At 46.2% G+C, this 23,660-nt stretch overlaps 1 protein-coding gene across 1 annotated transcript in view; it reads left to right on the top strand.

The window, feature by feature from the left end:
* BSN (bassoon presynaptic cytomatrix protein) overlaps nucleotides 1-23,660 on the top strand; it is a gene marked incomplete at its 5' end in the record, with an annotated part of 169,006 nt that overhangs the window by 114,049 nt on the left and 31,297 nt on the right. Inside the window, 7 exons of the mRNA XM_069736456.1 lie at nucleotides 309-836; nucleotides 1,638-8,315; nucleotides 10,111-12,292; nucleotides 12,637-13,538; nucleotides 14,127-14,223; nucleotides 15,096-15,221; nucleotides 19,726-19,778. Of these exons, the coding sequence (XP_069592557.1) occupies nucleotides 309-836; nucleotides 1,638-8,315; nucleotides 10,111-12,292; nucleotides 12,637-13,538; nucleotides 14,127-14,223; nucleotides 15,096-15,221; nucleotides 19,726-19,766 (10,554 nt within the window). The remainder of the gene's footprint in view (nucleotides 1-308; nucleotides 837-1,637; nucleotides 8,316-10,110; nucleotides 12,293-12,636; nucleotides 13,539-14,126; nucleotides 14,224-15,095; nucleotides 15,222-19,725; nucleotides 19,779-23,660) is intronic.

Genomic DNA, 23,660 nt, shown 5'->3' with positions numbered 1-23,660 from the left:
GGAAAATTGCAAAAGGTTCAAAATTTTTGCCAAATTTCTGTTTTTTTCACAAATAAATGCAGGTGATATCAAAGAAATTTTACCACTAGCATGAAGTACAATATGTCACGAGAAAACAGTGTCAGAATCACCGGGATCCGTTGAAGTGTTCTAGAGTTATAACCTCATAAAGGGACAGTGGTCAGAATTGCATCTCTTGTATTTATTGTGTGCTCCTCTTGTATTTATTGTGTGCACCTCTTGTATTTGTGGTGTGCGCCTCTAAAATTTGTGGTTTTATTATAGAACAAATGTCCTCTTTCTTGCAGAAACATGAATGGTTGTGTTTGAACTGCCAAACTCAGCGGCTGTTAGAAGGAAGCTTGGGAGACGCACCACCGTCACCCCTACCAGGATCCAAACAAGGCTCGCCCAGGCACCAGCCTGGAATTTCTATAGGGGCATCTGCAAAGCATGTCCCTGGAGCTCTGTCATCAGGGTCCCCAAGTAACCATCCAGCTCAGACAGCATCGCCCTTTCACCAGAAAACCACCCCAATTCTCACAGCATCTCCTCAGCATCAGGCAGGCGCAGCGATTCAGAGGGGGCCTGCAGGACAGCCCCCAGACCACACACATGACAAGAGAAGTTCTCAGCAAAACCACCTCAAGAGTTCAGAGCAAATTAAGAATGAAGATAGAAAACCCCAAACAGATCCTGTCCAGCCGAAGACTCCTGCAGAGTCTCAAAAGTTGTCAAAGCAGATGGTGCCAAAGAGTAAATCCATGGGCAACAAAAAAGAGTCCAGCGTAAAGAATGGGAAGTCCGCCGAGATCCAAAAGATGAGAGACCAAGAGGTGAGTTGTTAATGAAGGTAATAAGGTGCTTGGAACGAAAACTGTGTGAATAAGTTTGTGCCCCTTCCCCACTTAGTACAGGGCACCTCCTGCCTTTATGCATCCATCCAGTAAACATTTATTTGGTGGATATTTTCTGTCACGCAAGATAACAGGATGCTTCTCTACTTTTGACTCACAGAAACCTAGGATATGAAAAAACCTATGAATATGGAGGGAATAGAGCCTTGTAGGGGTTGTCAATCTAAACTAAAAGATGTCCCAACATTGAGATTTGTGCCGATCCCAGGGTCCAGCCAGGTCCACTTCTGGCTTGGATTCCGCACAGAAGGGAGCCTCGGAGCTTGAAAGGAGATGGCCAACTGGCTCAATTCCATAGTAACAGCTCTATCAGACAAGGAGGCTGGCTTAGCTATTTACATTAGTCATCTAGCCCTTGTCAAGTATGGAGATGCCCTCCTGTGTGGAAAGCAAGCCAGAAGTGCAGCTGGGTGCACCCAGCAACCGGCGCTAAAATCTCAACTTCGGGACAATTTTCTTTCTACAAGTGTACTGGTAAGTTTTAGCAACTATAGTTTAAAATGACTATCTAGTTGGATAGCTCCTTTTACTATTGTTTTTACGGTGGCTTCCTTTTGGCTGTAGGACAATGGCATGTTTAGTGAAATAGGAGGCAGCAGTCAGAACTTCGGATCTGGCCATAGCCCAGTTTTCCTATTTAGTGCGTCACATTATGGCATGGGTGATGCTGTGTGATATGCCAGTATATCTTACTTACTGCATGTTCTTATTCTTCTGCAGGATATAAGCAAGCCTTATTCCCATGATGTGTCCCGCAGCCCCCAGAGCCTCAGTGACACTGGGTATTCATCTGATGGGATTTCCAGCTCACAAAGTGAGATTGCCGGACTGGTCCAGCAGGAGGAGGAGAAGTTAAATGCAACAGGCATTTCTCAACGCAGCCCACCAAGCCCCTCTGAGCTCACCAAACTGGAAACTTCAATGCGGCCACTGCTGGAGTCTAAAGGTTCTTCCCAAGATGACAGATTCCAGGGATTACGGGAAGATCAGAAGCAAAGGCCAAGGTCACTGTCCATCACCCCTGAAGCTTTTGACTCAGATGAAGAGTTGGAAGATATTCTAGAAGAAGATGAGGATTCATTGGAATGGGAAAATCGAAGAGATCAGAGGGAATGCACCGAGTCATCAGACGATTTTGGGAGTAAACTCTGCCATGATTATGTGGAAGACAGCAGTGAAGGATTCTCTCCTTTACCTACTAGGCAACAGAAAGGAAACTTCTCTGATGAAGAGTTCATGAGAAGACAGCTTCTGGAAATGAGTGCAGAAGAAGACAATCTGGAAGATGACGAGCAGCATTTTATAAAATATACCAGTAGTAAAAATGTACGCAAAACTGATCCCGAAAAAGTCAAAGGTATTTCTTCCTCTAAGAGGTCTCCTGCCTATAGCTCCAGCGACATGTATGAGGAGAGCAGAAAAGATGGAGAAGCTGAGGAGGATGAAGAGGACTTGTCAGCAACACAAGGAGGGCTCCGAAGATTCAAGACCATTGAGCTGAATAGCACAAATAGCTACAACAGAGGCATTGACTTGGACCAAGAGACAGACATCAGTCTAGATAGGGAGCCAGAGTTAGAGATGGAAAGTCTGACCGGGTCTCCAGATGAACGATCCAGAGGAGAATACTCTTCTACATTACCTGCTACAACACCAAGTTACACAAGCGGAACATCACCCCCATCATTGTCATCACTGGAAGAAGACAGTGACAGCAGTCCTAGTCGAAGACAGCGTCTTGAAGAGGTCAAACAACAGAGGAAAGCTCGCCATCGCTCACATGGTCCTTTATTGCCCACCATTGAAGACTCTTCAGAGGAAGAGGAACTGAGAGAGGAAGAAGAGCTCCTACGAGAGCAGGAAAAAATGAGAGAAGTGGAACAGCAAAGGATCAGAAGCACGGCCCGCAAGACCAAAAGAGACAAAGAAGAACTGAGAGCCCAAAGAAGGAGAGAAAGATCAAAAACACCCCCAAGCAACCTGTCCCCCATAGAGGATGCGTCACCCACAGAAGAGATGAGGCAAGCTGCAGAGATGGAGGAGCTGCACAGATCTTCTTGTTCTGAATATTCTCCCTCCATTGACTCAGAGGCCGAGGGTTTTGAGATGATTGCTTCTAAACTGTACAAGTCAGGAAGTGAATACAATTTGCCAACCTTTATGTCTTTGTACTCTCCAACTGAGAAGACTTCCACCTCCTCCACTGGTAATAAACCTCTAAAAAGTGCTGAAGAAGTGTATGAAGAAATGATGAGAAAAGCTGAACTATTCCAAAAGCAGCAGCAGCAGTCTCAGCAAAACCTCATATATGGAAACAGCTACCAGCAGACCCAGAGCAGCTACGAGTACCAATACATCGATGATTATGGCTACGAGAGCAATAAAAGTGGAGTCTCCCAGAATGACTACAACACAGACATGACCACACCTGGAACAGTGTATGATGAAATCTTGCAAACGTCTCAGAATATCTCAAGAATGCATCATTCATCTTCCATCGATTTACAGGATAACAAGAAGGCTGAAATCTATGCTGAAAAGAAATTCTTACATGCAGAGAATGCCTACAACGAGATGCTGAAACAAGTTAGTGGTCCACTTACTCCTGGTACAAGCCCAACTCAGCTGTCTGCACCAGTGTCATTTGCTTCTTCTGAAAGCCTATCTGGACGAGTCATACCAGATGTACGCGTTACTCAACACTTTTCTAAAGATGGACTAGATCAGACAAAATTTCATAGTTCCTCCTCAGTTCCTATCTCAAAAGCAATATCATCTAATTATCACTACAGCAAAGTTTCTATCTCCTGCACATCTCCATCTATCACCTCTAGTTCTGAGGTGGCAGCTCCACACAGAAGCTATGGACAATCTAGAGGAGGCATGGACTATGTTATAAATGAGGAGCAATATAAGAACCGAATGGCCACAGAGATGGATATATCAAGAGATAAAGTGCAGAGCGTTGGGACTAATGTTTCACTGACATCTAAAGTTATTTCTTTCTTCAAGAGTACAAGTCCCCCCCTGTCTCCTACCTCCCCCACAGAAAGTCCAAATCATTCGCCACAGAGAGTGAACATGTCTGCTGGGGGTAGGAATACAGCTGAGTTCTCATCCCAGACCCAGAACAGCCACAGAATGGACAGCTCTTCAGCATTGACATCACCTATGGTAGCTCAAGGAACCCAGACCCCCGACCGCACCATGTCTCCACGGCTGTCCAGACAGCAATCTTCTCAAGAAACTCCATTCATGGTTATTACACTAGCATCTGATTCCTCCATCCAAACTAAACCTAGAACTGTCAGTTCATCTACGTCTCCAGTCACGTCTCCAACCAGGTTAAACCGTCAGCAAACTCTACATAGCTACGGTCAAACACCAGTCAGTAGTTCACAATTTCAGCCGGAACAAATGCAGTCTAGCTACACTAAGACACACACAATAATAGAAAGGTCTCCAGCATCAGGAACGAGCATGATTTCTTCTAAAGCTCAGCCCACTGCTATGGTTGATGGCTCCAGCAATACTTATAATTGGGGCCCCCTGCCACCAGAAAATATCTCCCTGTGCAGAATCTCCTCCATTCCTGGAACCTCACGGGTGGAGCCTGGGCCCAGACCGAGCAGCAGCGCGGTGGATTTACGAACAGCTATGAAAAGTGCTCCAGTCATTATGACAGATCAGGGCATGGATCTTACTTCTTTAGCCACTGAATCTAGGCGATACTCCTTGACAATGGAGCCATCTCCAGCCCGCCAGTCTACAGCCGTCCAGCCCTTGATTGTAAACCTCAATGCACAAGAACAACCTCATGCCAGTATTGGCACAGCCACAACTGTTAGTATAACTGTGGCTTCCTCCATGATTGCATCACAACCAAAACAACCAATGGTGTACGGAGATCCATTTCACAACAGGGTAGATTTTGGCCAGGGGACAGGAAGTGCAGTATGCTTAACACAAGCCAAACACATGGAACAAACCGCCCAGTCCGTGGTATTGAGAGGAAGTGCAGGCAAACCAGAAGAGACAGGAGGCTTGCAGAAAGACATATTTGCAAGGTATAACCTTCCTAGTCAGGTCACATCCGTCGTTAAACGAGACATAGGAACTCAACCTGCACAAAACATTGCTAACATTAGTGCCATGCCCAGACAATTCCAACAGGACCAGGGGACAGGTTTTACAGATGCTTATAAGGGTGTCCCAGAGCCCAAAGCTCAACATCCTCCTATCAATATTGCAGGGAGCCAGCCTCACTCCATTATGGTGCACCTGGATGAAAAGGCATCGGCTACAGTTACCAAACTCAGTAAAGAGGAACAGGCATCAAATGCTCTAGATCTTACAGGGATGCAACCTGAAAGCCAAGTGGTGTGCTGTGATGTGGTCTACAAGTTCCCCTTTGGTGGTAGTTGTGCTGGAGCATATAATTCTAAAGTACCAGACAAAAGCACTGGGGAATCAGCGCAGGCAGTCAGACCCAGGGTTCAATACTTTGGTCAGCGAGAGCAAGAACTTCCTGAAAGCTATCAATACAGAGAACCCAAACCTATGGTGCCACCACCTCCCCTACCTTCTGCACCTGCCCAAAATTTCTATGAAGAGCAGAAGTTCTACCCTTATGGTCCTCAAGGAAGGCTGCATTCATCCATGTCAGAGACCAATTTATCTGACATTGGTTTGTATCAACCGTACCAAGTTCCAGGAGGAGATAGTGCAAGTGCAATGGACCTAAGTACAATGAAAGGCTCCTACAGCATGAACTTCAGCGATGGAAGCTACCTAGGTCAGGGACTACAGTATGGTTCTTTTACTGACCTTCGCCAGCCCACTGATTTATTTAGTTCACTACCCATAAGACGCTTCAGCTCCATGTCCAATATCTACTCTGACTACAGATATTCTGGCAGAGATCTGTCTAACTTTCAAGAGTCAAACCTTGCTCAGTACAGTGCGACGACCGCTCGAGAAATCAGCCGAATGTGTGCTGCTCTAAACTCAATGGACCAGTATGGGGGGCGACATACAAACAGCCCAGATCTGATGCAGTATGGATCTAGTTCTGTTGGGTCAGGGCCAGCAATTAACCTGCTATCCAACCAGCAGGGAGTGGCTCCCATTAGGCAACCTTTGATGTATGGGCCTCATTTCTCAGAAATTCGTCAAGGCTTTGGAAGCTTAGGACAGTTTAGTATACCGGGTCCACGATCTGGCACTATCAGACACGTGTACCCAGCTACAGCCACTGTGAGAGCTGCAGATGGCATGATCTACTCAACTATCAATACACCTATAGCTTCCACCCTTCCAATAACCACCCAACCCGCTTCTGTATTGAGACCAATGATCAGAGGTTTGTATAGACCATATGCCCCGGGCAGCGTCACTGCCGTTCCTTTAGCAAATCTTACTAGGGTGCCACTTGTCACTCCAAGGATGCCACTAGGACCTCAGTCAGTGTACCGCTATCCTGCAGTGAATAGATTTCCACCTGCTACTTCAGCATCAACTTTTGATACCCCTGTTTATTTGGGGAAACCCGCCAGCACTTTGTCTACCACTACAACAGCATGTCCAGTCAGTACAACCCCACTGTCCTCACTCCCACCTGCTTCAACAGTAGCTACAGCTTCTGTAGTAGCGTCTTATATAGGTTCAGATATAACTACAGCAGAAGTCCATTCTGAGGTCCCAGCTGTTTCCTCAGTGGTGCAGAGCTCTTCCAAGGACACCAGTCAGACTCAGCAGAAGACTGCAACTGACAGCCAGCCTCCTGTTGCTAAAACTGGGACTGAAAAAGAGGAGAAAGAAAAAGAAGAAGAGCGGCAGAGAAAGCAGCAAGAACATCTGCTTCAGATTGAACGGGAAAGGGTAGAATTAGAGGCGATGAGGCAGCTAAGGCTACATGAGGAACTGGAGAGGGAGCGCTTAGAACTGCAGCGCCACAGAGAAAAGGAGCAGATGTTGGTGCAAAGAGAACTCCAAGAGCTGCAGTCAATCAAGCAGCAAGTGCTCCAGCAGCAACAAGAAGAGCGTCAGGCGCAGTTTGTCCTTCAGCGGGAGCAGCTAGCACAGCAAAGATTACAGATTGAACAGATTCAACAGCTACAACAACAGCTTCAACAGCAACTGGAGGAGCAGAAGAGGCAGAAGACTTCCATCCCTCCAGCCTGTGACCAGACAGTGCGACTTCCACCACAGACAGTTTCAGAAATTGCCATTGAAATGCAAAGAACCCTTGCTCAAAGTGGACAGTATTGGCCATCAGTAAACCCACCATTCATTGCTATGGCTCCAACTGTGCCAGACACGCAAGGGCCGCCACGCTATACAGCCCCTTCGAGACCACTTACTAACTCTGCTTCCGAGATGTCGCTCCAAACTGATGAGCAATGGGAAGTGAACAGAACTATTAAGAAGAGGAACTCAATGCCTCGTCTCCGAGATGCCTACAACACTGAGGACAACCATGAAGGCTACATTGTCAAGAAGATCACCGACAGCAGTGTGCAGACTGATGATGAGGATGGCGAGGAAAGATTCTATGTGTCTCGACGCCGCCGGACGAAAAGAAGCACTGACTGCAGCGTCCAGACAGATGATGAAGACAACGCAGAATGGGAACAGCCAACACGCAGACGAAGATCACGAGTGTCACGACATTCTGACTCCAGCTCTGATAGCAAGCATGATTCTAAAGGAACCTCAAGTATAGCGATCCAGACAATTAGTGACTGCTCCGTCCAGACCGAACCAGACCAGCTGCAGAGGATCTCGCCATCCATACATATCACTACTCCGGACCCCAAAGTAGAAATAGTGAAGTATATATCAGCTCCCGAGAAGACAAAGAAAGGAGAAAGCCTCGCCTGCCAGACAGAACCAGAGACTCAGTCACATGGAATAGTGGTTCCCCAGCTCAGTATCCCCACAACTATAACCCCCTACTCCTCCAATCTGCAGACTGCAGCTTCTGGGCCACTGGATACTCACATGTTAAGACAACAAGGGGTTGCCAAGTTTGAGAAGAAGAAGCCTGATCCTCTGGAGATTGGTTACCAGTCACATCTGCCAGCAGACACACTTTGTCAACTAGTTAATCGTCAGCCCCCGAAGTCCCCCCAAGTTCTTTACTCACCAGTGTCACCACTTTCACCCCACAGATTACTTGAATCTACATTTGCATCTAGTGAAAGGCTGAACAAAGCCCATGTTACCCCCCAGAAGCATTTCACAGCTGAAACCACACAACGACAGCAGATTCTACCACGTCCAATAAAAACCATGCAGAGATCATTGTCGGATCCTAAACCCCTAAGTCCTACATCTGAGGAGTCAGCCAAGGACAGGTTCTCCTTGTATCACCATCAGTTACTGCACGGTGGTCAGGTAAGAGACACGGCACGGTACCCTATGATACTGTGCTATACTGACAGTGGCTAGACCTTACACGTTCACAATATGTCATGGGCATGCTCTTGCTCAATGTTTCTGTCTTCTCACCTTATTTTGTTGCATCTTTTTTGTTGTTTTGTTTACATTAGCACCATCACCATTGTCATTAGCGGAGCGCCAGGCTTTTTATTTCGTTATTTTCACCTCATTTGCTTTTCCAAATTCTGGCTCTAGAACCATGAAAGCTGCCACTAAATAATGGGGGGACACCGCAACAAGTGAGGAGGTCAGGAGACAGTTATGCATCGGCTTTTTAAGTGTGATCGCTCAGTGTGAGGAGCGGATAGTAGAAGTGTCACTGATTGGTGTCAGGACTTGGTGCGCGTTACATCTTCAAGGTTACATTATTGGCACACAACAGGCCTTTACTGCAAAGCTATGGAAAGTCATCTCAACTGGCTTTATTATGTGCATGAGGCCACGTTCACATGGTCCGTATTCGGTCAGTGTTTTACATCAGTATTTGTAGCCAAATCCAGGAGAGGACAAGTATAATAGAAACACATCACCACTTCTGTATTTTTCACCCACTCCTGGTTTTGGCTTACAAATACTGATAGTGTGACCATAGCATTAATGCAAATAACATAAGAATCCCAGACTGTCAGACCACTCACTAAAAACCCCTGTGCACGCGCAGTTCAGGTGTAAACCACAGTGTGTAGCACCGTACAACTAGCACAGTTTGTCCACGTCATCACTCATGGCTCCCACAGGATGGCAGTCAGTAAGAATCACTTTATATCAGGAGTTGGCCCATTATCATGTCTAATTATACAGATCTGGGTTCACACAGGCAGTCTGGATGAAGCAGCAGTCGCCTTCTCCAGAAAATCACATACCAGACATCACATATTTGCCATTTTAGTTTCTGCCATGCAACAATAGATATGAAGCACCATCTCCGTCTAACGTGAGTTCCTCAAGATGGTGTTAATTAGAAAGATCTCCGGGGGGCAGAAAACTCTAGCTTCTGCCCATTAATCAGATTCTTCAATTATTTAAGATAATAAAAGGAGAAGGACATGAGTGTAGTCATCCCCTGACACCGTCCCTATCTCTAGGCATATGGACTGGGGTCTAAGGGGTATCATTTCTCCTTATGGAGACATATGGTCACTCATGATCGAGGCCTTGACACCATCTTGTATGTGTCAGACCAGTGCAGAGCCGCCTTGTACTTTCCCCACCGTTTATTGACTTTAGTAGGACCGAGGACGGCCCAGAATGGAAAAAAGTCAGGTGATAGTAGACAGCACATAGTAGACAGTTGATAGTATAACATTGAAAGCAGATAGTAGACAAGTATAAGAAAATCGATTGTACACTCAACTTAATGTTGTGTAGTTGATTTCAGTAGGTTGTAGAGACTAGACAGTAGATGGTGGACAGTAGAGAGCAGACAGCAGATAGATGGTAGAGAGAAGAGTAGATAGCGAGTAGGTAGATAGCAGACTAGATAGATGATAGAGAGAAGAGTAGATAGATATTAGATAGACAGTAGATGGTAGAGAGAAGAGGACATAGAGAGTAGGTAGATTATAGACGCAAGCAGAGAGTGGTTAGTAAACTTTTGATATTGGACAGGAGATAGCCGACAGTAGCGAGCAGTAATTAGTCACTTGTTTTGTATGTTTTCTTTTAATGAACACCTCTGTTTTTTTGTCATTAGCTCTTTATTTGATGTTGTCTTGTTGGGCCGTCTACACATCTATTTTATTTGTTGTAGATTTCAGCTTTCCAGCCAAATTCTTTGACACGCAAAGTGAAGCGAACTCTGCCCAGCCCTCCTCCTGATGAAGCTCACCTGCCACTGACCACCAGTCAGGCTCACTCCCAATTATACATGCCGAACCTATCGCAGAAGATTACAGGAGGCCAAGCCATACAGATGCCAAAAGTTGGTTTTCTGAAAACCATAGATCATGATCTAAAGATTGTAGAACAAGAATCCACAAAACTACGCAAACAGCAGGCAGAGCTGGAAGAGGAAGAAAAGGAGATTGATGCGAAACTGAAGTATTTAGAACTTGGCATTACTCAGAGGAAGGAGTCCCTTGTGAAAGACAGAGGAGGCACAAGAGATTTCTCCTATATCCGATCTTTGGGTGAAAATAGGGATTACATGTCAGATAGCGAGCTTAACAATTTACGAATGTCTGGCTACGACAGCAGCAATCTCTTAAACAGGGCTAGCACTGCTCCGCAGTACTCAGATTTCCAGGCCGCACAACAGTTCCAAACATCATCGTCTTCTTATACATCTAGCACCTATCAATATTCTTCTGGCCAAGCAGTTGCACCTGTCTCTGTCCCCATCCAGCAGACCAGGTTTCAGCAGCTACAGTATCCGGTGTCTAGCAATGGTCCATCACAAAACAGCTTTCAGGGCCAGGTACCTAATTATCCTGCACACACATCATATCAGACTCACAACATTGCTCCAACCACAGGTTATCAGACAGACACAGGCCTTCAGAATCACACAGCTTTCAGGCCACCAAACCCTTATCAAGCCCAAACCACCTATGCTAGCCAGGTTCCATTACAAACCACCTTACATGCAGGGTTTCCACCACAAGCTGACAGCCAAAGCACTCACCAGAAACCACGGCAGACATCACTGGCTGATCTAGAGCACAAAGTACCTACCAATTATGAGGTGATTGGAAACCCCACCGTGGTCATATCATCGGCAACTCCTGACACTGGCTACAGTAATACATCGGTCACCAGTAATTATGAACAGTACAAGACCACCGAGGCAAGACAGACAGACCGGGCCAATGGAGCAGAAAGCCCCTCTAATTCTTATCCTTCTGATTCCCTCTATACAAACCTAGAACAAAACATTCCTCGTAATTATGTCGTGATTGAGGATATCAGTGAGCTAACAAAAGAGAACCCACCATCATCAGAAAGCCAAAAAGTAGAGCCTATACCCCAGCCTCTGCAGCAGAAAAGCAACGGACGCCACATCCAAGAGAAAACTAGCCACTTGGAATGTGACAGCTCCAGCAAGCCGTGCTGTTACTCCAGAGCCGAGGAAGAGTCTGAAGAAGATGTTTATGATCACCACAGTACCGACTACCGAGGGAGAAGCAGCTACCAGCGAAGCAGTGACAGTAATGGTCGCGACTCTATCAGTAGCTCCTATTATTATGGAGAGAATGAGTCCAGGCACAAGCATGGATCTAGCGGAATGCAAAAACATTGCTCCAAGAACCTGGCACCGGCTGTAGTGTCATCTAAGAGAAGCAAACACAGAAAACAGGGAATGGAGCAGAAAATCTCAAAGTTTTCCCCCATCGAGGAAGCAAAAGATGTTGAATCTGACTTGGCCGCTTCCTACGCAGTGACCTCCTCAATAAGCAACAGCTGCAGTATATCCTCAAGAGCCAAGAAACTTCAGGATGAGATTACGTATGGCCTGAAGAAAAACGTGTATGAACAGCAGAAGTATTACAGCGTTTCCAGTAGAGATCTTGTGGATGAGGATGATAGGATGTATAGTCGCTCCCGCTCAGCAACCAGTTATGGCATGGAAAAATCAAGTCGTGACTCCGGGAGAAGCAAATCGTATGAGCGGGACAGTTCCGATAGGTATCACAAGTCAAGCGCAAAACCATCAAGTCTTACAATGAGTCAAAGCAGAGGAAGAGCCCCAATGCGGAGCCAGCCCTCGGAGGAGGAGAGTCCTGTCAGTCCTCTCGGGAAGTCAGTGGGTAGTTCTCGTTCATCTGCTGGCTCCATTTCTCAGTCTGCGGTGGACACTTGTTCTCAGTTCTGTTCCAGCCACTCACTGCCTGATGTACAAGAACACGTTAAAGAAGTGCCAAGAAACCATAGCTATAAGCACGAGGAAGCTTACATGATGGACGATTCCCACTGTGTCGTTTCAGACAGTGAAGGTAAAGACTAGAAGTGGTGACGTCTCAGCATGCTGGAGATGATTACCTCCTTTCTATTGTTCATGCCAGTCTAGAGAAATCTGCCTTTTCCTGCGTTCGCATGCTGTGCCTTCCCACCTCATCTTTCTGCCGTTTCTGTGTGTCAGCATGGTGCTGTACAGGTGGTTTTTCTTTGTTTTCTGTGTGTTACCACATGGTGCGCTTCCAGTACTTTGTGGCAGACTTTGGTGTATCTCTTGCATGTCCTCAGCTGATTCTTGTACGTTTATTGCATGGCTTCACTATACTCCCTCTTCATCATTGGTCACATTAGCTGACCACAGTTTGTTTTTTGGTTTCTAAAGCCTATCATTTGGGTCAGGAAGAAACTGATTGGTTTGATAAACCAAGAGAAGCACGCCCTGATCGATCAAGGTATTATAGCAGCCATTCCTCGGCACAGAAGAAAATGCCGGTCAAACACACTTATCATGATTACGATGAACCTCCCGATGAAGATATGTGGCAACATGAGGAATACTCTCAGCCTCGTCATCCATCTTCAAAAGATCATCGACATCACGGAGATTCTGGAAGGCATTCTTCCCGACACTTGGATGAACAGTCTAGACGATCATCGAAACCGCATCCAAGAGATCAAGGGAGGCATGAATCACGCTCACATTCACAGTCATCATCTTTGAAGAAGCAGTCAGATTCTAGATCACAATCTGGGTATCCACCAAGTTCTTCTGAGTATTCTCAACAGTCAAGACAATCCTCCAGTTATCACCATGGTGCAGAAACACAGAAGTCTCAGAGGCAATCTCAGATATCACTACAACAAAAACCTGACACTCATCACCAGGGATCACAGCAAGCAAGACAGGCTCAGGCTAATCAACAGCAGCAAGCAAGACAACAGCAGCCCCAACAACTGAGCTCCAGACAGCAGCAGCAGGCATCTGGACCTTCACAGCAAGGGTCTCACCAGTCCTCCCATCAGCCCATGTCTCATCAAAGTACTTCACATCCAACCACTCATCAGCAGCCGCCGCATCAGCAAGGACCAAGTCAACCAATTAGGACACCAGTGCCGCCGTCGCAACAGCAGCAGACTGCCGGGAGCCAAGGGCAGACTGCCTCCCGTCAACAGCAGCAGCCTGGTCCTCAAGGACAGGCCGCAGTGCGGACACAACAGCAACAGCCACAACAGTCTGCAAAACCACAGCAGACCCTGCAACCTACTGCACCACCATCTGCACAAGTAAGTAAGACCACTACATAGCAGGGTCAGTGCAAACCAGACGTTCTCCATTTGCTAACCAATCATGAGTGCTGGTTAAAGTCTCACCTGATCATTCAGGTGTAAGTTAGAGCCACTGGGCCCCAATGTTAAATCTGTAACAAGGCGCGACCGATAACTTGTCGTTACTGAGGTATTTTTGGTGCCAGAAGAGACATTTTGGCTCCATTTCATTCACCAGACCCGATAATTACTGCTACTTCCAACTCCTCCCGACAGCCAACTTTACATGGAAATGATCCTTAATTAAGACAGCGGCGCTAGCATTGGCCATTAAAATTGATGCCCACGAACTAGGACACCACTACATTGGCCACAGTGCATTATACACAGTCTACAAGTCATCTACAATCAGTCACACAAGTACTCAAACAACCAAAACACCCCAAAACTATGATCCCACACTCTGCTCTACATTTGTACACTGCACCAGAACAGTTTGAGCCCCCCGAGAGACCTGACGTATACCCCAAGGTCTGTGCAAGTGACACTACATGTTGATGTATGAAGAATTACTGGATTTTAGGAATCGTGTTTTATCTATTCCAGCCAAAAGTGGAACCAGTGGAGGCTTCCAAAACGGCAGCAAAGCCGGCGGTACAAGCAGGAAGGGGACCACAGACATCCGTGCCAGCAGCTCCTGCAGGTGCGTCTATACCCATAGCACAGGTCTAGAGCATCCACTGTGTGTGCAGGACTAGAACACGTCATCAGGGTGACCACTAGAGGTAGTGACTGCAGAGAACACAGCGGAATACAGTGAAGACACCAGAATGACCGAAGTGCCATACGAGAGTACTAAGTTGGTAATCTGATGTGGTGGAAACTGTGAGGTCCTGAATTGAAGCAGATTGAAGTTCTGGAGGTGCCAGGGTCACTTGTTCATGTAGTCTATCATGGGAACATCACATTTGGACATTAGAGAGCAGGAATAAATATTTAAAATAACACCAGAAGTGTATAGAAGGCTGGTGCAAGATGGCAGCTTTATCCCTTGAAAGTTGTTGGTGCCTCTTGGTGTCAGTCTCATTGGTTGTCAGTACCACTAGATGTCATCAGTCTCATTAAGTGTCAGTACACTAGGTGTCATCAATCTCATTGGGTGTCAGTATCACTAGGTGTCAGTGTCATCAGTCTAATTGGTTGTAAGTACCACTCAGTAGAATTAGGTGTCAGTCTCATTAGGTGTCATCAGTCTCATTGGTTGTCAGTGCCTCTAGCTGTCATCAATTTCATTAGGTGTCATCAGTCTCATTGGGTGTTGGTACCACTAGATGTCATCAGTCTCATTGTGTGTCAGTTCCACTTGGTGTCATGAGTCTCATTAGGTGTCAGTACCACTAGGTGTAATTAGTCTGGGTGTCTGGACCTCTGGGTATCAGGACTACTGGGTGTCAGTGCCTCTGGGTGTCAGGACCTCTGGATGTTAGGACCACTGAGATTTAGTGCCTCTGGGTGTTAGGACCACTGGGTGTCATTGACATTAGACTAGATTCATGTTGGTTTATTTTTTAACAGGTGCAAAAATTGGGCCAAAAACAACAACAGGAGCCATCCCAGGACAGCCCGGTCCCGAGGGTGAAAGCATGTTTTCTAAAATCCTCCCTGGAGGTGCAGCTGAACAAGCAGGCAAACTGACTGAGGGTAAGGCAGCAGCACAGAGAGTGCCAGGAAGTACGCAAGTGGAATATACAGTATATGCTCACATGATGACCATAGGACACGTATGATGTGGATGATGCATGGAATGATCTGTGTACATGGTGTCTCGGCCATATGTGGTGCTGCCCTTGGTGCTCTAACTGGGCACTTGTATGACAGACTAGGAGTATGTGAACACACAGCATCTTTTTCTTGCTCCATAACCTGCTGAATAAGCACTTAATGAATGCAAAAAAAGAATGAACGTATGCACAGTATGACAAAGTCACTGGTAAAGTGCTGGAGTGGAAATATGTTTCACTGCGCTTAATGGCGTCAGTGATATAAAATCCAGAGATTTTCCTCCCGCACACTAAATGCTTTGAGGGATTAACAGCTAATTTGTATAATGGGCTGGGTTTTATTTGGGCATCCATAGAGTGGGTGAGAGGATGTTCACCTTATCTCCACCCCAGGGAGTGATCTGGGGCTTGAGTAGCTGGCCTCCATAGGCAGTAGTTGTTTAGTGTCTGGAGAGGAAGACTCCCGAGAAATGTTTGTGCTTGGCTAATACCTGAACTGTGGGTCTTGCTAACCCTGAGCGGGCTGAGCCCCGCTAAGACAAGGACTGTGCTTAGTGCTACCATTTTTGTTTTGTTTTGCCAAGAGTGCCATGTTTACTTTGTGCTACACCTTGGTTTATGCTGCATCTAATAAACCAAGGACATTCCTAAAGCGACAGTGGTCCCGTGTCTACCTCCGTTTACAGCCGAGTTAGCCGATCTACCACAGGTGGTGGAGAATGCGGGCAGCATTCCCAGCGAACACGTGTGACGGTTACAAGAAGTACTGCATTTCCTGGGTAAAGGTGGCCACTAGCCAGCATGCAATGTCAGGCAAAATGGAGGACCTGCTCAAATATCTGGTACAAGTGAAGCAGCATGAGCAGGAATTACAACAGCAACACCTGATGCAACAGGAGGCAAGTAAGCTGCTTATGCAACAAATGCAACAGCAGCAGATTGACTTGCTCGCAGAGGTGGTTCATGGAAGACCGGCAGCCTGTCTCCCAAGTCCAGGTGACAACACATACGTCCGGAAGGCAGTAAGACGAGCCATGGAAACAATTGCCCCAGGTGATTATGTGCAAGCATTTTTGATTGTGTTTGAGTGGGTAACTGAGCATAAGAAGCTACCGCCAGAGCAATGAGCGGAGGTGCTGGCCCATTACCTAACTGGCAAAGCCCAAAAGGCTTATTATGATTTGGCATTACAGGATGCGCTGGAGAATGCCAAACTGATTTTTGGCAAGCGCTGGAGTGACTATTTCGGTCAGAGCACAAAGGGTTCACCACTGGGCATATTATGGGGACAAATCACCTCGATCCCAAATGTTTGATTTACTGCATCTTGTGCAAAAATGGTTGCATCAGTAATCCTCCACTCCAGCCCCGGGTTGTCATAGACAGATCCGTTCACTCCCTTCCTAGGCCGGTGCTGACCTTGAAAGCCCAGGAAGATCCCTGAAATGCGAACGAACTGGTGGGCCTAGTGGAACGGTACCAGGTGGCCGAGAGGTCCAGAAGGTGGTGCATCCCCATACTGGGGTACCCAGTGGGAGCCTGAATCCCAAAAGAGGAGTAGTAGAGCCACCACTGGTGGGAGTCCTAGATCCTAAGGGGTTGTCAAAGGCAGCGGGTAAAGACTTGCTCTGCTGGAGATGTTGTGATCTGGGACATACAGTCGCCCGTTGTCCTTCGAGGAGATGAACTGCAGCCTAGGGGGCGCTGCTCATACTATGCCTATCCCACCTGCATTATGGACTATCAGTTCAATGAGGGGCTGCAGGCATGTCCCGTGACAATAAATGGGGTGCTGGTGTCAGGACTCTTGGATTCAGGGAGCTTGGTGACCTTGATAAGGGCCACACTCCCCCACTATTTGATCCCAGGGAAACACATGGGCATCTGCTGTTTCCACAGGGACACGAAAGACTACCCTGTCATCAAAAACGACCATTAACATTGTTAATTTCTGCTGATTCTGCCCTACCTGTCAGCTAATTTCTCTTTTATCCCACTTCCGCATTCTCCTAGGTCCGTTGCCCATTATAGACCTCTCCTCTGACTGAATTGCCATAGATCTGGTAGGACCCCTAGTTAAGTCTGCCAGAGGCCAACAATACATATTGGTGATCATGGACTATGTGACACGGTACCCAGAGGCGGTACCATTGAGGAACTCCTCAGCCAGGAGTATAGCCCCAGAGCTAGTCCATATTTTCTCCCAGACGGGCCTGCCCAGGGAGATTCTGATGGACCAAGGAACAGTGTTCATGTCCAAGGTAATGAGAGAGTTATGTAAAGCCCTCCAGAATACCTAACTCAGGACATCTGTGTACCATCCGCAGATGAACGGCCTCGTTGAAAGGTTCAACAAGACCTTGAAGTCAATGCTGAAGAAAGTCATGGAAAAGAATGTCCAGGACTGGGATTGCCTGTTACCGTACCTACTATTTTCACTAGAAAAGTCCTACAGGCCTCTACGGAGTTCTCACCGTTCAAGCTGTTATTCGGACGGCACCCTCAGGGACTTCTGAACATTGCAAAGGAGACCTGAGAACCGGAGGTAACATCCCAGCAAAGCGTTACCGAACATGTGGCCCAGGTGCTGGACAGGATCGCGATTGTGATACTGATTGTGAGAGAGAGCCTCCTTCAAGCACAAGAGGCTCAGGCAGGGGTCTGCAATCCGTCGGCAAGACTGAGACAGTTTAGCCCTGAATACTGGGTGTTGGTGTTGATCCCCACAGTTGAAAGTAAGTTCCTGGCCAAGTGGCAAGGGCCGAACGAGGTGGTCAAAAAGTTGAGTAACGTTAACTTCAAGGTCCACCATCTAGGGAGAAGAAAGCCATACCAGGTGTACCACATTATCCTGCTGAAACCGTGGTGAGACAAGGATCCGGTAGAAGCAACGTGCCCAAGGGCCCATCCTGAAGCCACTGTCAAGGATGTCATAGTAGCAGAGACACTTTTGCCGTCCCAAAAACAACAGTGTCGTAATCTGCTTCAGCAGAACTAGGTCCTGTTTACGGAGTTACTAGGATGTACGCAGGTTGTGGAGTAAAAAAGGGTGAATGAAAAGCTGTGTTGGATTCCCGAAGTCTGCTGCGAGGTGATCTCCAAGGAGTTGAGGAGAATGTTAAGCCTGGGCATCAAAAATCGGTTGGTCCCGCCCTATTGTTCTTGTGTCGAAGCTGACGGGTTTAATGATACCATCTTGGTGCAGATACGATCTTTTGATCACCTGTTATTGCATTTTAGTGATTTGTCGCGGCGACCAAAAAAACATAATTCTGGCATTTTGATTTTTATTCCTCGCTACGGCATTTAGCGATCAGGTTAATCCTTTTTTTATTGATAGATCGGGCGATTCAGAATGCGGCGATACCAAATATGTGTATGTTTGATTTTTTTATTGTTTTATTTTGAATGGGGCAAAAGGGGGGTGATTTTTTTTTTTAACATTTTTAAAAACATTTTTTTTTTACTTTTGCCATGCTTCAATAATCTCCATAGGAGACTAGAAGCTGGCACAACTTGATCTACTCTGCTGCATAGAAGCGATGGTCATGTGATCCTCCTCCCCATACACGTGATCATCCTCCTCATACATCATACACGTGATCACCCCCTCATACATGTAATCATCTCATACATGTGATTATCCTCATACATCATACACGTGATCATCCTCCTCATACATCATACACGTGATCATCCTCCTCATAGATCATACACATGATCATCCTCATACATCATACACTTGATCATCCTCCTCATACATCATACACTTGATCATCCTCATACATCATACACTTGATCATCCTCCTCATACATCATACACATGATCATCCTCCTCATACATCATACACGTGATCATCCTCCTCATACATCATACACATGATCATCCTCCTCATACATCATACACTTGATCATCCTCCTCATACATCATACACGTGATCATCCTCCTCATAGATCATACACATGATCATCCTCCTCATACATCATACACGTGATCATCCTCCTCATACATCATACACGTGATCATCCTCCTCATACATCATACACGTGATCATCCTCATACATCATACATGTGATCATCCTCATAAATCATACACGTGATCATCCTCATACATCATACACGTGATCATCCTCCTCATACATCATACACGTGATCATCCTCCTCATACATCATACACGTGATCATCCTCATACATCATACATGTGATCATCCTCATAAATCATACACGTGATCATCCTCATACATCATACACGTGATCATCCTCCTCATACATCATACACGTGATCCTCCTCCTCATACATCATACACGTGATCATCCTCCTCATACATCATACACGTGATCCTCCTCCTCATACATCATACACGTGATCCTCCTCCTCATACACGCTGGGTTTAGTATGACATTTCTCTTCTCTGTTTTCAGCGGTGTCTGCATTCGGCAAGAAGTTTTCCTCGTTGTGGTGAGCGCGACTAGAGGTGAGTGTCCATCTCATCCGGGGTGGTTTGGGAACTCACAGGAAATCTTCCTCTTGGTGATTATTACACAAATTGCATAGAACTAGGAGAATATGTCAGTAATGTGTGTAAGGAGGGGATCCCGTATACTGGGTGTATGATCTGTATACTGGGTGTATGAGCCGTATACTGGGTGCATGAGCCGTATACTGGGAGTATGAGCCGTATACTGGGTGCATGAGCCGTATACTGGGAGTATGAGCCGTATACTGGGAGTATGAACCGTATACTGGGTGTATGATCCGTATATTAGGTGTATGAGCCGTATACTGGGTGCATGAGCCGTATACTGGGTGTATGAGCCATATACTGGGTGTATGATCCGTATATTAGGTGTATGAGCCGTATATTAGGTGTATGATCCGTATATTAGGTGTATGATCCGTATATTAGGTGTATGATCCGTATATTAGCTGTATGATCCGTATATTATGTATATGAGCCGTATATTAGTTGTATGAGCCGTATATTAGGTGTATGATCCGTATATTAGGTGTATGATCCGTATATTAGGTGTATGATCCGTATATTAGCTGTATGATCCGTATATTAGGTGTATGATCCGTATATTAGGTGTATGAGCCGTATATTAGGTGTATGAGCCGTATATTAGGTGTATGAGCCGTATATTAGGTGTATGAGCCGTATATTAGGTGTATATCAGGAATCCCTGACCGCTGCCACCAATTTGTCAGGAATCCCTGACCGCTGCCACCAATTTGTCAGGAATCCCTGACCGCTGCTGTTATGACCTGGTGTTTAGGACAATAATGGACCTAGTGGGTAAGAGCACACGGAATGGCCTAATAGTTATTAATAATATAGGACGAGCTCTGAGACGTGGGAACTCTGCTGACCGCAATCCCTAATCCTATCACACACACTAGAAATAGCCGTGGATTGCTCCTAACGCTCCCTATGCAACTCGACACAGCCTAACATAGTAACATAGTAACATAGTTAGTAAGGCCGAAAAAAGACATTTGTCCATCCAGTTCAGCCTATATTCCATTATAATAAATACCCAGATCTACGTCCTTCTACAGAACCTAATAATTGTATGATACAATATTGTTCTGCTCCAGGAAGACATCCAGGCCTCTCTTGAACCCCTCGACTGAGTTCGCCATCACCACCTCCTCAGGCAAGCAATTCCAGATTCTCACTGCCCTAACAGTAAAGAATCCTCTTCTATGTTGGTGGAAAAACCTTCTCTCCTCCAGACGCAAAGAATGCCCCCTTGTGCCCGTCACTTCCTTGGTATAAACAGATCCTCAGCGAGATATTTGTATTGTCCCCTTATATACTTATACATGGTTATTAGATCGCCCCTCAGTCGTCTTTTTTCTAGACTAAATAATCCTAATTTCGCTAATCTATCTGGGTATTGTAGTTCTCCCATCCCCTTTATTAATTTTGTTGTCCTCCTTTGTACTCTCTCTAGTTCCATTATATCCTTCCTGAGCACCGGTGCCCAAAACTGGACACAGTACTCCATGTGCGGTCTAACTAGGGATTTGTACAGAGGCAGTATAATGCTCTCATCATGTGTATCCAGACCTCTTTTAATGCACCCCATGATCCTGTTTGCCTTGGCAGCTGCTGCCTGGCACTGGCTGCTCCAGGTAAGTTTATCATTAACTAGGATCCCCAAGTCCTTCTCCCTGTCAGATGTAAGAAACTAGCTAGCCCTAGAGAAGAAAAATAAAGCCTACCTTGCCTCAGAGAAATTCCCCAAAGGAAAAGGCAGCCCCCCACATATAATGACTGTGAGTAAAGATGAAAATTACAAACACAGATGAAATAGATTTAGCACAGTGAGGCCCGACTTACTGAACAGACAGAGGATAGGAAAGGTAACTTTGCGGTCAGCACAAAAACCTACAAAAAGACCACGCAGAGGGCGCAAAAAGACCCTCCGCACCGACTCACGGTGCGGAGGCGCTCCCTCTGCATCCCAGAGCTTCCAGCAAGCAAGACAAAAATCAAAATAGCACGCTGGACAGAAAAATAGCAAACCAGAGAAAAACAAGCAGAAACTTAGCTTGAGCTGGGAAGACAGGTCACAAGAACGATCCAGGAGAGAGCAAGACCAATACTGGAACATTGACAGGTGGCATGGAGCAATGATCTAAGTGGAGTTAAATAGAGCAGCCAGCTAACGAATTAACCTCGTCACCTGTAGAAGGAAACTCAGAAGCTGCAGCTCCACTCACAACCACCAGAGGAAGCCCATGGACAGAACCAGCCGAAGTACCATTCATGACCACAGGAGGGAGCTTGACAACAGAATTCACAACACGCTGCCACCAATTTGTCACGATTCACACCGTGACCGTCACCCCTACGTCACGGGTTGGGGTGACTTTAGGCCAACAGACGGCTATCACATGTGCAGGGGGGCTTATCTTAGTTATCCCTCCACTTCACAATGTGATAAAAAACACACACAAGGCTATTGACCTCTTAGTTTACAGCAGGGGCTTATTCTAGGTATCCCACTGCTCTGCAATATACCACGAACTGCAGGGATTTATGTATATCCCGCTTACAGTTCCACTTAAAACTTGCAGCTCTCTGGGGCCCCCCTTACTCTCAGGTCAGATGTGGTACTGCACCTGGGGTAATTAGTCGCCAGAAAGGCTGCCTGCTATGTACTGGCTATTGGGCACGCTGCAGCGATGCGATAAACTACTCCCACTCAGGCAGGAACAATAATTATCAACGCCGCAGTCGCTACAGCATCACCCAAAAGTCTGCACACGGTCGCTGCCACCAGCTTCGATTAAACGGGTCCGAAGCTAACCCAAAAACAACAGTAGCGTAATTCCCTTCAGGAGACTTAGGGTACGGTTTAGAACAGGAGAACGAACTAGTATTAAATAATATACCCCATCAAAAGTTTCAGGCAGTGTTTTATCAAAATATTTTACAAATGATGTTACAAATGAGACAATTGCAAATATGTACAAGGTAATTATAACATAAAGGGATTACAGGAGAAAAGATAACACTCACATGATCAAAGCATTGCAGGCACCCAGGCTAGTGGAGCTTCCATACGTCCCAGTTCATGGGACGTGCTCAGGGTTCTCCAGGAAAAAGACAAGAAGACTGTGCTGGGGATCTGGGCAGACAGGCTGCGGCCTGTAACATCCCAGAAAGGGGTTGGATCACCTCGTCCCTCCTACCTCTTCAGTTAACTAATTTTACCCTAACCTATATCTAATTTCTATAACTCCGCTACAAAACATGTCATAGTCATAACAAACCCAGCATTCATCTCGGATTAATGTGGGCATTCTAATGAGATCAAATATGTCCTTTCTGGGATACATATTTACAGAGAAATCCCTACTTCTTTACCAGATGGAGTTAGAAGCCCGTGTTTAGAGGGATGGGCAGATCCACCGAGGGAGATTAAGAATATATATTTTCGTGTTCTTAACGTAAACGGTTTGCGTAATATCTTACAAAAACAAAACAAAGAACTTCCATGAATTCTAGAGACTTAGAATCCAGTTCTTGCTGGAGGAAGATTCTAACCTGGTCGTAAAAATTCCTTTAGGCAATAAAACGCTCTTCCCCCATGTACATTGGCAAGGCAGCTCTTGGCTGAGTGAAAGGGAAGGGGGGCTTTTTAGCCCGCAGCCTGCTAACAAGAGAAACTACTTATATGATATTTCATACCATATCGTGACACCTCCCCCTTTTGGTGTGCGCTAGGGAGGTAGAACCCCACGGTATGCCTCCATGCGCACCTCAGGGTGTTCACCCTGGCGGGACAGTCCATCTGCATTCCCATGCTCTCTGCCCGTTTTGTGTTCAATGGTGAAGTCAAAC

This window comes from Ranitomeya imitator, chromosome 8 (assembly GCF_032444005.1).
Source record: "Ranitomeya imitator isolate aRanImi1 chromosome 8, aRanImi1.pri, whole genome shotgun sequence".
In the NCBI taxonomy this organism is placed as follows: Eukaryota; Metazoa; Chordata; class Amphibia; order Anura; family Dendrobatidae; genus Ranitomeya; species Ranitomeya imitator.
This window is presented reverse-complemented; position numbering and strand designations above follow the sequence as displayed.